This window comes from Polistes fuscatus, unplaced genomic scaffold (genome assembly GCF_010416935.1).
Source record: "Polistes fuscatus isolate 324 unplaced genomic scaffold, CU_Pfus_HIC Scaffold1, whole genome shotgun sequence".
NCBI classification, from domain to species: Eukaryota; Metazoa; Arthropoda; class Insecta; order Hymenoptera; family Vespidae; genus Polistes; species Polistes fuscatus.
In genome coordinates, this window is record NW_025112997.1 from 17,863,994 (window position 1) to 17,877,851 (window position 13,858).

Genomic DNA, 13,858 nt, shown 5'->3' on the forward strand with positions numbered 1-13,858 from the left:
TGTTAAGAAATTCTATTCTATAAATTGAAAATAGAAAAAATGTTTTTTTATTAGACATATATACAGTACGATTTGTTCATCATACAAATATTGTATTAGAAAAGTATTGTTTTTAGCATTTTCTCATTTTTTATAAAATATGAATTATTTTTATAAAATAATATTGAATACCTTTTCAAACAATTTTTGTGAAAATAACGATCTACCTATCCAGAAACATCTTGCATGACAGTTTTATCTTTTCCTCGTTGGACCAAAATTTTGGTATAAAACAAATTAAAATCCAGCCTAAATATAAAATTATTATGATACAATAATATGTAAAAAAATATATACATTCTTATAATAAATTTAAACAAAAGAAAAGGAACTCACCGGCAAAGAACATTAAGCAGTTTTTCATTATTATTATCACAACCTAAATCACAAATTCTATCTAATAAACGCATTAACGCTTCTGTAAATTTGTTGTCCAATGAAAGAATAGTTTCTTCAAAGCTTGGTGTACAAGTTTTTGATGTTGAACCATCTTCCATCTAAGTAATAAATCATAAATATTATTTTAATATTATTCTTATCATTATATTCAATGTAGTATCATATTCTAAATTATAGAAAAAAAATATTAGGAAATTATAGAACATCTGTTTTGTTTATAAGTTACGTATGTTAAGAATTATGAAATAAAATAAGCATATTTCAAATAAAAATCTCTCGTTAACATTATTTAGAATAAAATAATTATAATATCACATAAAATAATAATGCAATCAAGCAAAAATAATACAGAATAAATTATAAATTCAGATTTTAAGTTTAAATTGGTGTTTTTTTAAAAATCTGAATTTAATAAATAAATAAAATAATTAAAATATTATTTCCATAATATAGAAAGCATGCTGGTTTTCACACAAAGTTCATTTACAACTCAAATATTACATAGTAAATAGTATATTACAGCAAAGATATTTACTTTTTCAATTAATATTACAGAATATAAAAAACGAAATAAAATATAACTATTAAATAAATAAATATACTTATGTGAAGTGTAGACCAGATTCTTGCAAGTCCACTGTAATTTTACTCTACATTTAAATAAAATATTCAAGTTTCAAATATTCACAAGCATCAGATAGGAAATTATATTTTCATTTTTAACACATTCAATACTACTTTTTGAAATTGATACAAAAGAATAATATATATTGGGTATAATCTTCTTTTCAAATATAATTAAAAAATTACATGTAATTTATTAAATATGCAATACTAAATGTGTTAAAAAACAGAAATTGAATTTACATAAGATATATAAATTATTATTATATATACAATTAATGATCAGTTACCATGACCATCAATGTAATTGTAATATTTATACTTTCTAATAATTTTAATGTGTGAATATTATGTAATGCAGTAGTGTTAAGCAATTACTGATTTTGTAAATACGAAGAAATTGTGAAAAGTTATATGATAATAAATATATACTTTACATTATTTACACAAAATATTAAATTGTATAGAGTAAAGAATTTATAAAAAAATATATAGGAAGTGTTTATTTAAATGAATTCACGCGAATAATAAAATGTATACACTTAATGCTTTTGTATTAAGTATAATTTATAAAGCCAAAGTAATGTTCTAAATATATTAATATAATGATTTTTCAATATCAATTTCAAATTATATCTTTGATACTACAATAATTGAGACTTTATACGCTAATTGAATAAAGGCATAAACGTAAAAAATGTAAAAATAACTTAATAAGTTTATGTTTGATTTTAATTTAATAAAACAATGATAAAAATATAGTGCTATGAATATATTAAAAGATTTAAAAGAATAAAGATAAATGAAAATTATATAAACAAATAAAGAAAAATCTTTTTTATTTGTAATCAATATTTTAACTACCTACATTCATGAAACATAATATCATGCAGGTTTAAAAATTAATAAATGTGCTAAATTTATTTATCCTTTGTGGATGAGTGAAATGATGAACAAAAAATATACTAAAATAATATTATTATTTGCTGGAAACAAGCTTCATGATTCTACACTAAAATATGCATATTGATGAAGCAAACTTATAATTTTAACAATATACCTCAGATTCATAGACATCATCTTGATTGGTACCAATCATGGAAGTCAATTCAGCGTCTATGTAGTAACGGCTCATACGCTTAACATTAGCAAAATATGAAAATTTAACTTATTACAATTATTATCTTGAATCAAACCTTTTGATATCATTAAATGATATTTGCAATAAACGTCGCCTTATTTAACTATGCTATGCCATGTAAAATTACTGTGGCTTTACAAACAATACCAAGTTATCAAAACTATTTTATTTCATTTAAAATAAAAATATTAGCTATAATAATGATAATATTATTAAAGCATTTTAATAAGTGAGCTATAAATATCTTTTATTATACTCTGTGTATTTTTGCACATTACACAAAGATAGCTGTTTCATAAGCGTGATCAATCAAATAATAAAACAACTTAGACTATGTGTGAGTTTGTATAACATCATTAAAAGCGTATATATGTTATAAGTGAATAAAGCTGGTGAAACTACATGCTATGAACTTACCTGCATGAAATTGCAAAATTCAATGCAAGTTGCACAAATTCCAGTAATACAACCAAGAAGATCAGGATCTGTTAGCATACACTCTTTTAAATAACTATCTTGTAAATCTTGATGGACACTGAGAACTTCATCAACATTACATACCTAACAAAAAATCAGAAGAGTTTACAATATAATTAAAATATAATTATATTTTAAACGTTAAAACTTACTTTGCTCATTTTATTTATGAATGTTAACCAATTTGGTTCTATAACTTCGATCATCATATAATACTCCAAATGTTGAATACAATCTAACATTCTCTGTCTTAATGAAAATGATTGCCTATATGCCATAGCTACTTCATGTGTGAAGGTTTTTGCTATTTTATTACTGATCCATACTCTACAATTTTTTTTAATTAGATTATTATTTAAAATAATTATAATTTTTGAAAATATATTTAATAAATCGAATTTTCTTACCTACATAGAATTCTTTCAATATATTTGCAATGTAACAAATGTCTAAATAACATTTGATAACAGGCAATTGCTTTTCTGTTTATAATTAATGAAACAGGCCACTTAACTTCATAATTGAATACAAATGCTTCTAACCCAGTTAATGTTTTTTCTGCTTGAAGACAATATTCTTTTTCTTCTCGTGTTTGTATAGAAAGTATTCTAAACATTTGAAACTGAAGATCATAAGGAAGAAGCTCTGGCTTTAAATCATCTTTATACGGATCTAAATCAGCAGTAGACATACGCAAAGCAACTTCAAGAAGGGATGCTATACGATGAAGAACAATATCATACATATTCTTGTTCAATTCAGCCTCACATAAATTCATAAATTGAACCTTAAATTCAATCACATATGTATAAAATATAAGATTATATAAACAATATACAGAACATAAATTTGTTCTATTAATTAATAAAAAAATAGTACCACAAAATCTCCTTGAGCTAAAAGGAAATAACTTTTCACGCTACGTAGTCTACCCATTAGATCATTTTCTTCCATTAAGACTTCTAATAAAGTTTTTGCTGCTTCTGAATATGCTCTATCTATCGCAGCAATATATTGTTGTCCTTTATGCTGATAAGTAAAAGGTTCTTGCTTACCCCACTTTATTGATTTTCCTATAAAAATATATATAACAAATTTAATAAAAAGTCTATATATGCGAAGATACGATTGTAAATCATTCAAACACATACCGCATTGTCTAATTACATTAAAATATTTTCCAGTTCTAAGAATTGTTTGAGCATGATCGCTTAAGAATATAGGAATTCTTTCTGGTCTCATGGTATACCTCTTCTCCCAATAGTCAGCTGAGTAATCTATAGGAAGTTCTTCTCGTTGAATAAGCTCATTATCTTCTACAAGAAACTGTTATACATATACATTATAAACAAGCAATAAATACTAGAAAAATAATATAAAAAGAAACCATACAATACATACTTCTTCATATGGATCACGAATTACACCTTTGTAAACCCATTTTTCCAATATTTGCATATAAGGAACACTAGCTGCATGGATTAAAAATAAACATAATTCTTTGGATTTTGCTTCACCACTGATATTATTTGCTTGTTCATGAAGAAGACTTAATACTTTTCCACCTCGAGCATTTGCCTAGAAAGAAGAAAAACTTATATTGATTAGGGTAAAAATAATATTTATTAAACTAAAGTTTGTATATTTATATTAACCTTGCATATTGTGGATGTAATTTGTGATAGTATAGACATAGTAGACATAGTAGGTTGAATATAGAACCACAATTTCTGCAAATTGAGTTTGTTGCGAACGTGTTCCATTTCCAATTGTACAATAAATAACTGAAATTACGATATAAAACATTACAATTAAATATTTATTATTAATATGTTATATTTTATATAATATTTCTATTACTTACCAAATAGTCTTTTAATAAACATCTTATAGCTCCCCTTAAGGCATGATTAACTTGTCCATCCTCCGATGAAACTTTTTCTTCAACGAACCTAATTGTCATCGAGTAATAAGATGCCAAGGGAAGTATTTGTTGAACCAATTGTTTGAATGATATTCCTAAATCAAAATAAAAAATTAATATTTTCGTGAAAATAATTACAATAACTAATATATTGAGCCTTACCAACATCAGACGATATGCTGAATGTTCTGACACCATAAGGATTTGTTAAAGGTTCGGAAATAATGTAAGTTCCATCTATACCTTTCAAACAATATAAAACATCCCACAGGAGTATGGACTCTTGAGATACAATTGGTACGACTTCTATAAAATATTATTGATTCTTTGAAAAAATATATTTTTTAACTGATATAATAAAATTATAAGCAATATAAGTTTACTAACTTTGACATGGTCCTGTGTTTCCTTCTATATGAAAGTCCCAAGACATACGAGGCCTCTCTGTTATCCAATTATGTTTTAAGGCAGCATCACTTTTTTTAGCAACTGAAACAACTTGCTTATTCAATTTTCTTTCTCCTTCGACAGCTGCTTTTATTACATTTTTGCAAATCTACAATATAGAGAGTATTATTTACATTAAAATTATGTATCCCAAGGAATAAAAAACTTTATACAGAACAGAAAAGATAAATGTATATACATATACAACAAACCTGTGGTAAATCTTCTTTTGTAATAGGAGAAATTTTTGACGTAGTGATTGATGATGCAGTTCCATGTTTTGCCAAACAAGTTCTTAATTCTTTATCCTCAGATATGTATTCCAAAAGTTGCATAAATGAGCCTAATAAATCCGTTCTGTAAAATATTATTCTTTAAATATAGTTTTCTAAGTTATCGACTAATAAGAAATATTTTATTACAGATATAAGATTACTAACTTTTTAGATTTAAGTTCTTCATATTTTTGTAAGAACAATTCTGGAAATGGTGAAGCCTTAGTTAAACGACGAACACAACTCTGTGAGGCAATAACATTTAAGGCACCTGTGGTAGTAGTACTTTCTTTTTGTAATTTTTCTACAAACTTTTCTGGTGCAGCTGTGGACCTAATAAATATAATCAAGCATGAACATGTTTTACAATATCTTTCTATAATTTTATTATCGCTCTATAATGAATATAAATATAATCTTTACAAATTATATAAAAAGAAAAAGTTTATTCTCACCCTAATAAACCGATTAATTCCACTATTAAGTGATGCACTTTAAACTCACTCATTGCTACACATTAAAAATTTATTTAAAACTATTATCATATGTATCTTATAAAATTAGAAGAATTGCTTTTATGTTTATGTAAAGAATTTAAAATCAATCTTTACAAAAGACGTCATTTTAAATATCAGTTATTTGTTTGTATCCACTTAGAAATACATACACTTACAATGCATCATTGCGCATGGATAAAAATACTTTCTTGATTGAACAACGCCATCTACCAAATATAATAGTAAATGCGATGAAAGTGTTTAAAATTTTCCCGCCATCTTGATATACGTGAATTTTTTAAAAATACAATTATAATACAATTATATCAACATTGTTAATTGCTATTCCATACATTTATATGATCATTGTAATGTTCATTAAGTCGTTCTATGTTTTGTTCAATTTTTAGTTGTTAGGTTTATCTATTGGTAACATAAAAAAAACTTAATTATTCAATGTCTGTTATTGCCCATTTAAATTCCAAAATAAAAGGATTTTTTAACTTGACTCCTTTATTTATATAGCTGTCTATAAAGTTTTGAGCTTAACTTGAGTGAGGAGGGCTGAAAAGTTTTAAGCCTTACACGAGGAGGGTATTAAATGACGCATATTGTGTGCTTAAGTATCAAAAAATTGATAATATATTTTTACGATATAATAACGAAATGACAAAAGTCAATTGTACCGTATAAGATCGATATCAATTTTGAATCTTATTAGCATTATTATTAAATCTTGTTTATACACAAATTTTAATTAATTATTTATTTTCTTTATACTTCTATAATATCCTTATTAGGATTTACAAAGATTTTATTTCGATAGTTACAAATAAAATATTCTATATTTATATATATCCCAACGTAATGTTAAATTTAATAGACGCTCGGATTTCGTGATATTTGTTGTTAAAGTTTATTATACTATTTAAAACGTGGTTACGCGTCACAGAATTGAAAAGTTTTTCAAGCTTCGTTGTATAGATTATTTGCACGATACTATTGTTAAAAATGATAAATAACGAAAGCACATAAATGAAATATCACAGTAATAATCAAGAGTCTTTTTTTTTACCGTCGACAGTTATTAAGCTGTTTAATTTAAGCAACCCTTGAAAATGATTTGAATTATAGATGACTTTTTTGATATTTCGATGTAGCTGTTGTTTGCTCACACACAATTATAACATCCAAACGAAAGGATCTTCCCCATTCATACTCTAAGCGTGGAATGACGTAAATAGTCCTATTCCAGCTGAATCGATCGAATGAACGAGTCTGCGTGTTAGCAGAGGCGCCATACGACATCCTCGTACGCTTCTTCTTCTTCTTGACGAATTTACTTTATCGTAGCATTGCCGGTCGTGACGTTCATCAAAATCTTTCCTCAAGATAAAAATCATTTCTTCGAGGAAGATTGAGTAAGTAGAACCTTTCGTTTTTTTTTATATCAACACCCTTTTTATATCATTATCTCTTATTAATCTTCTATCTTTCAATCTCCGAAATCATCACTTATTTATCTTATAATATTTGTATATTTTATCGACCGACTGATACCCATACATTTTTCTATAGCACCCTTCAAAAATACGTTTCTTCAAATTGTCAATGCACATTTGTACAAATTTCCACGAAGTTTCTCTAACGATCAAAATAATTTAAAAGGATATGTTAAAAAGAGAGAAAAGAAAAAAAATGAATGTTCCATTAATTTTAGGATTCCCATAGATTTCTAACGTATCGAAAATGCCATCGGTACGACGGATGATTTTGGGGCACGTCATGTCTGGACTATATACAAAACTTAATCGTACGAAAAAGTTGCAGGGTGATTTATTAGAAACACCGATGAAGAGATGTCTCTCTACTTTCGACATTACTTTGCTCGGTGAGTGTTATCTTCCATGTAAAGAATATTTTTTCGAACAATTAATTATATTATTTGCAAGAAATTATTTACGCAATATGCACCAATTCGTTCTATGAAAAAGAACAAATAATGCGATTATGCATCTGTCATTTATCACAACATTGAAAAGCATAGAGACAATATATATAATAATAATATAAATAATATCGTCACATACTCGATGATAATGTATGTTCTATAAACAAATTACATTCGCATTTTTTGCATGTTATCAGGTGTCGGGCATATGATAGGTGCCGGAATCTATGTTCTGACAGGAACGGTAGCTCATGATTTAGCTGGACCAGGTGTAGTTCTTAGTTTTCTCCTAGCCGGTACAGCTTCGTTATTAGCTGCTTTGTGTTATGCCGAATTTGGTGCTAAAGTACCTAAAGCTGGAAGTGCTTACGTTTATACTTACGTTTCTATCGGTGAATTTTGGGCGTTCGTTATCGGTTGGAATATAATATTGGAGCATATGATCGGTACGTTCGGTTAATTTTGTTTCCACACCTATTTTCAGTTCTCACGATAAATCTTACAAATCAATCGAAATTAGGTGCCGCATCCGTGGCAAGAGCTTGGAGTGGTTACGTCGATTCCTTGGCAGGAGGAGCATTCAGCAATTACACTCGTCGTTTAATGGGTGGATATACAATGGGAGAACCACTTGGTACTATGCCGGATATCTTGGCAAGCGGTTTATGTCTTGCTTATGCGATGCTCTTAACATTGGGAGTTAAATGTTCGGCAGCCGTAAATTCTCTTTTAACTTTGGTCAATCTAGCTGTTATGCTATTAACAATCGTCTTGGGAATTTATTACGCGGATATCACTAATTGGAGCAGTGAAAACGGTGGAATTTTTCCATATGGTTTCAGTGGTGTACTCGCTGGTGAGTCGTTGCTATTTTAAGAAAATCAAATGCGGTAATGAAGTCATAACTGAAAATAGTTTCTTACCGAATTATATCAAATCGAAAATTTTCCAACTGTCTTTTATCGCTTTATCATTTTTTTTTTAATATCATTTAGGCGCGGCAACGTGTTTTTATGCTTTCGTCGGTTTCGACTCAATCGCAACGTCCGGAGAAGAGGCAATCAATCCTGCAAAAAGTATTCCGTTAGCAACCATTTTTTCGATGGCCATTGTCACTGTTGGATATGTGATGGTCGGTGGTGTTCTTACTTTGATTGTACCTTACTGGAATATCAACCCTACTGCAGCACTTCCCGAAGCTTTCGCATCGAGAGGTATACCATGGGCTAAATATGTGATTAGGTGAGTCATAATCAAACATCAGCATCGAATGAATATCGAGTAGGCCAATAAATAACATTAAAATGAATATTATACTTTGTACCAAGATAAACAATATCAGAATCATACAAAAAATGATATTCCTCGTAGCATTGGTGCACTTTGCGGAATGACAACGACTCTTTTCGGTTCGCTGTTTTCCTTACCAAGAACGATGTACGCCATGGCAAACGATGGTCTTCTTTTTGGTTTTCTCGGTCATATAAGCGATCGTACTCAAGTACCAGTTTTGAATCTGATGATTAGCGGACTTTTCAGTGCATTGATCGCACTTCTCTTCGATTTACAACACTTGGTCGAGTTCATGTCTATTGGTACTTTCCTTGCGTATACCATCGTCTCGGCTAGTGTCATAGTACTCAGATATCGTCCAGAAAAAACTACACCTGTTGCTTCTGCTGCTGGTACACCTAGCAGTCTAGCTTCACCACCTACAGAGGGTGCAGATTTTAATAGCGATTGCAACAGTATTGCATCGGCCGATGCCGAGGTATATAATAATACAAATTTCAATAAAAAATTTCATTTTTTTCGTTTGATGTTAAAATATTGAATATTTTCCTAGCTGTTGGATTGCAACGAGGGCGTTGGAAAATTGAAACCACGATACAGTTGGTTAGCCAATTTCTTAGGCAATTGCGAGCCTGGAACAGCCGTGGCTATTGCCGTAACAATTTACACGGCAGCTAGTGCTACACTTTGCCCACTTTTAATACTTTTATTCCAATCATCTTTCAAATCGGCATGGAACAATTACTTTGCTTTGGTTAATGTGATCATTCTAATAATCGGTAGTAAGTTATAATCCTTTAAAATGACGAATTTCTCGCAGAAACATATTATGTCTAATTTAATATATTAATAATTTATTTACAGGTTTATTAGTGATCAGTGCACATCGACAAAATCCATCTAATGGTAAATTTCGTGTACCGATGGTACCTTTGATTCCAGGCTTAAGCATCCTTTTCAATGTTGGTTTGATGTTCCATTTGTCATTATTAACTTGGTTACGATTTTTCGTCTGGATGATAGTAGGTAAGTTGATTCTCAATTCTTTTCAATATTATTTATATTTTTCGTCAATGTATTTACATTTTTTTCTATATATTATCATTTTTATATTTCTAGGAATGCTCATTTACTTCTTATATGGCATTCACTATAGTAAGGAAGCAGTTAGTCCAAATTCATATTCAGTTTTAATGGCTACATCGGAAGCAGTAAGAGGTGCTAAATGGGGTGCGATGTTACGCGTTAATCAAAAAGTTGACAAAGTACCTATTCTTGACGAAAACGAACATTAAGATTGTAGTATTACAGGTAAAAGGTTTCAAAAGTCATTAATAGTAAGTATAAATTTAGTAATTACGTGGATAAAAAGAAAGAAAGAGAGAAAGAGAGAGAGAGAGAAAGTAAAAGAAACAAAAATCTTATGAATTACTTTAACGAATTTTCCAAGTCGTTTGTAAAGAAAAAGTTATTTGATCGTAGATGAAATAAATTATCATTAATCATACAAATGATTATTTTTTCATAGAAAGTTGAAAACTAACGATCAAAGAACTTACATTTTTAAATATAAAAAAAATTATATCGTGCCTTCGTGGCACGATAAATTAGAATAAAGATTTTCGATGCATATATGAATATGACGAATTTCATTTTCTCTCGATAAAATTATGAGCTCTCGTAGAATCGATTAGTATTGGTATACGGTTGTAAATAACGGTGCTTTAAGCGATGTATCGAAAGAATCTGTGTTTTAAGATCTCCTCGTACCAATTCGTGTAGATCAGCTTTGATGAGACTTTCAAATCTGTAAGACTGGTAATTTTTGCTAATACTTATCCTGACGAGCTTGCAGCGAATCTTTCAAAATATATATATATAAAATGTTATAAAACATTTAAACGTATTGTACAATAATTATACAAAAGATGGGATTATGAGAAAACATATATATATATATATATATATGTTACAGTGATTAGTCTTCTTTATATTTAGTCACGCACAAATTTGTTGAACGGTACAAAACGTGCTTGTATTTTATCGATCAGTTACTGTTGTAATTTTATTTGTAACAAAAAAATTATATTATAAATATTATTTATATTTATATTTATATACGTATACATAATATAACTGTAAATTTATATACAGAGAATCCCAGAAAAATATTTTTATTATTTATTAATATTTATTAATTGTAATTAATTATAAATTATTTTACGAAAGAGAATGGGAGCACGTCAAAATAATAAAAAAAAAGTTTATATACTTAAACATATTTTATTTTATTTTATTTTTACGCTATAGAATAATTTATAAAATGCCGTATTAACAGCGTTGAAACTTTTCACGAAAGAATTGAACAAAACTTCTAACAAATCCGAGTAGTATCTAGAAATATGAAAAAAGTAAAATAGTAATTGTGTAAGATGTCTGCAGGCTTGTATTCAGACGCAAGATCAATTCGAACATCTCTTATAAAAGTAAGTAGAAAGAATTAGTTCAAAATGAAATCTGTTGTAAAACTAAAAACTAAATGAATTTATTTTCTTTTTTTTTTGTCTTTTATAAATGCATTCAAATCATCTCTAAAATATTTCCCGTTTATTCTGGGACACCCTGTGTAAGACTTTTGTTAAATTAAATTTGTTTCATACAATAACGATTAAAAAAGAAAAATATTATTTCGATGATACGATAATGAATTTAAATGGCACTGTAAAAGAAAATGTCATATTATCGAATTAACTTTTATGTTAAATGCAAACATCCTGATAAGAATTTTTTATTTTAATATTTTACATACGTAAACGTACAGATGTATGTAAGCCAAAACTTGAATGAAACATTTAAGACAATGACGCAACAGCGAAATGAACAATAAATTATTTTTGATCGTATATAAGTACTTTTACGTTTGCATCTAAGGGCTGAGAAATGGTGCCTTGGGAACGAGTAGACTATTTATAAAAGTAAGATTTACGTATTTTAAAAAATGACAATAGATTTCGTCCGTAATACGGCGATTATTAAGATTAAGATTACAATTGGATGTAATCGTGCAATTCGCTATTTTCGTGGGCGTTTGGGGAAGGGAGAGGGCTAAACAAAATGAACGAATACTCTCCGTCTTGTGGGATAATGAAAGTAATATTTTTTGTATATATGTCTTTTTGTAAAAAAGAAAACAAATCTGTAGATATAACGTTTTACAGTACAAACTTCAATCAAAAAACTTAAGTTCGCTTTTTTCTTCCGATTAAAGAAAAATAATGATAATAATAATAATAATAATAAAAAGAAAGTAAAGCACCTCCCCCTTCCTACGTCAATCAATAAAAAAAAAATAATTATACTTATTACTTTTTTGTTATACGTAAAATTTGTTCTTTGAGATAATCAAAAACAAATTGTATTCCGTTGCAATTTTATTGTTTTTTGTTCACTGTTTTTTTTTTTTTAATTATGATTGAGCCTACTGTGAAATTTATTTGATAATAAGTTCATTGATCGTATTATATAAATATATTATATTGTCTACATTGTTTCTTGCTTTGTAGATGTAAAACAGATCATCTGTTAATAACGAATATATTGAATCAACGTTGTACGTGGAAATGGTTATAATTAAATATGTACTTACTACCATCAAAGTGCCATAGCGTTATACTTGTACTTTTCGCTTAGATGGTAGTGTAGCAAAAAGAAACAAACTTATCGAAATAGTTAATCGATATTAAAAGTTTAAGAGTTAATGAGATGAGGTATGAGTATGTATTTATAACGACATGTTATTATAGATTATTGTAGAAAGTTTACAAAAATAATGTAATCTGATTACTGTACAAATCGATATATGCAATATGATGTTACATGTAAGATAATTCAAACACGATAACCCCCCATTTGCTGCTCTATGATATTAAAAGTCGTCCTACAATATCTCTATTACGATTAAACACTAAAAATATTTCAAACAAATTTTTGCTATTTCTATTTTTTGTTTACTTTTTTTCTCGTCAAATTTATTTAATTATTACAAATCATGATTATACTATTTAAGCTATATTACGCAAGAAAAAGTGATTTAATTGTTCCGATCAAAATTAAATGATTGTTTCATTATTCACAATGATAATTTCTTATCATTATTGAAAATTCTCCAAATTTTAAACAAATATGCTAATCTATTTGGATATCTTTGTTAACTGCATGTGTGTATAACTACAAATATGTATCGACATCACTGTCACGAAAAAAATCTATTACAAATATAAATGTAGCATAATACTAGTTATTTATAAATTATATTATTCGCGTATATTGAGATGACAAATTTTAATATTTAATTAAAATAAGTAGAGAAATTATACTCGTGAAATTAAACAGGCTATTATTTGCATTTAATATTATTACCATTCATTTACAATTTAAATATACTATTAAAAGTGTTTAAAATTGCTGTTGCTATTAATCAAACATTCATGTTATAAAAAAGAAATAAGTAAAAATTTAAACGTTTAAAATATTGATTGCATTCAAACGAGTTATGTTGAACAACAAAATAACGATAAAAGTCATATCACCCGAATAATATTTAACTTTGTTTTTCTAAACATAAAAGAAATATGATATTATAAAACGTCTAAGAAAATGATTAATTACCATTATCGTATTTAACGATTCGTTTAAATACGAAGGATCATATTTGATCGAGATTATTTATTCGTGTACTCGGTCGATCAAATAGTTTCAACGAAAGACAAAAATTATTTTCTATATTTATTT

General features: G+C 27.7%; 2 protein-coding genes across 6 annotated transcripts; one reads left to right on the plus strand and one right to left on the minus strand.

Annotated features, from left to right (window-relative positions):
- Nucleotides 1-24: 24 nt before the first annotated feature.
- On the minus strand, nt 25-6,066 carry LOC122518267 (gamma-tubulin complex component 2-like). Of its 3 annotated transcripts, XM_043637089.1 has the most exons (16): nt 5,782-6,059; nt 5,492-5,659; nt 5,264-5,408; nt 4,992-5,160; nt 4,767-4,910; nt 4,545-4,699; nt 4,336-4,464; nt 4,082-4,258; nt 3,832-4,006; nt 3,560-3,753; nt 3,088-3,467; nt 2,833-3,007; nt 2,621-2,764; nt 2,123-2,200; nt 376-536; nt 25-288 (listed from the first exon to the last, which is right to left on the minus strand). In XM_043637089.1, the coding sequence occupies exons 1-16, from the start codon at nt 5,832-5,834 to the stop codon at nt 207-209; spliced, it is 2,529 nt and encodes an 842-aa protein (XP_043493024.1). In that variant the 5' UTR covers nt 5,835-6,059; the 3' UTR covers nt 25-206. The 3 variants fall into 3 exon arrangements, with proteins under 3 accessions (XP_043493024.1, XP_043493035.1, XP_043493046.1); XM_043637100.1 differs by lacking the exon at nt 2,123-2,200; XM_043637111.1 differs by lacking the exons at nt 25-288; nt 376-536 and adding an exon at nt 842-1,088 and having other exon boundaries at nt 5,782-6,066.
- Nucleotides 6,067-7,100: 1,034 nt separating this feature from the next.
- Nucleotides 7,101-10,438, plus strand: LOC122518287 (cationic amino acid transporter 4). 3 transcript variants are annotated; one of them, XM_043637157.1, is made up of 9 exons: nt 7,101-7,244; nt 7,544-7,714; nt 7,972-8,220; nt 8,295-8,630; nt 8,770-9,016; nt 9,146-9,545; nt 9,621-9,849; nt 9,932-10,093; nt 10,187-10,438. In XM_043637157.1, exons 2-9 carry the CDS (start codon nt 7,573-7,575, stop codon nt 10,360-10,362), a joined length of 1,941 nt encoding a protein of 646 aa, XP_043493092.1. In that variant the 5' UTR covers nt 7,101-7,244; nt 7,544-7,572; the 3' UTR covers nt 10,363-10,438. The 3 variants fall into 3 exon arrangements, with proteins under 3 accessions (XP_043493092.1, XP_043493108.1, XP_043493100.1); XM_043637173.1 differs by having other exon boundaries at nt 9,621-9,846; XM_043637165.1 differs by having other exon boundaries at nt 7,555-7,714.
- Nucleotides 10,439-13,858: the final 3,420 nt, after the last annotated feature.

Excerpts from the sequence above, each read along its gene's own strand:
- LOC122518267 (XM_043637089.1), bottom strand. The coding sequence starts at position 5,834 with ATGAGTGAGTTTAAAGTGCATCACTTAATAGTGGAATTAATCGGTTTA. Across the intron at positions 5,161-5,263 it reads CAAAAGAAGATTTACCACAG|ATTTGCAAAAATGTAATAAA; the intron begins GTTTGTTGTATA and ends TCTATATTGTAG. Across the intron at positions 537-2,122 it reads ATGATGTCTATGAATCTGAG|ATGGAAGATGGTTCAACATC; the intron begins GTATATTGTTAA and ends TTTATTACTTAG.
- LOC122518287 (XM_043637157.1), top strand. The coding sequence starts at position 7,573 with ATGCCATCGGTACGACGGATGATTTTGGGGCACGTCATGTCTGGACTA. Across the intron at positions 8,221-8,294 it reads AATATTGGAGCATATGATCG|GTGCCGCATCCGTGGCAAGA; the intron begins GTACGTTCGGTT and ends AATCGAAATTAG. Across the intron at positions 9,017-9,145 it reads TGGGCTAAATATGTGATTAG|CATTGGTGCACTTTGCGGAA; the intron begins GTGAGTCATAAT and ends TATTCCTCGTAG.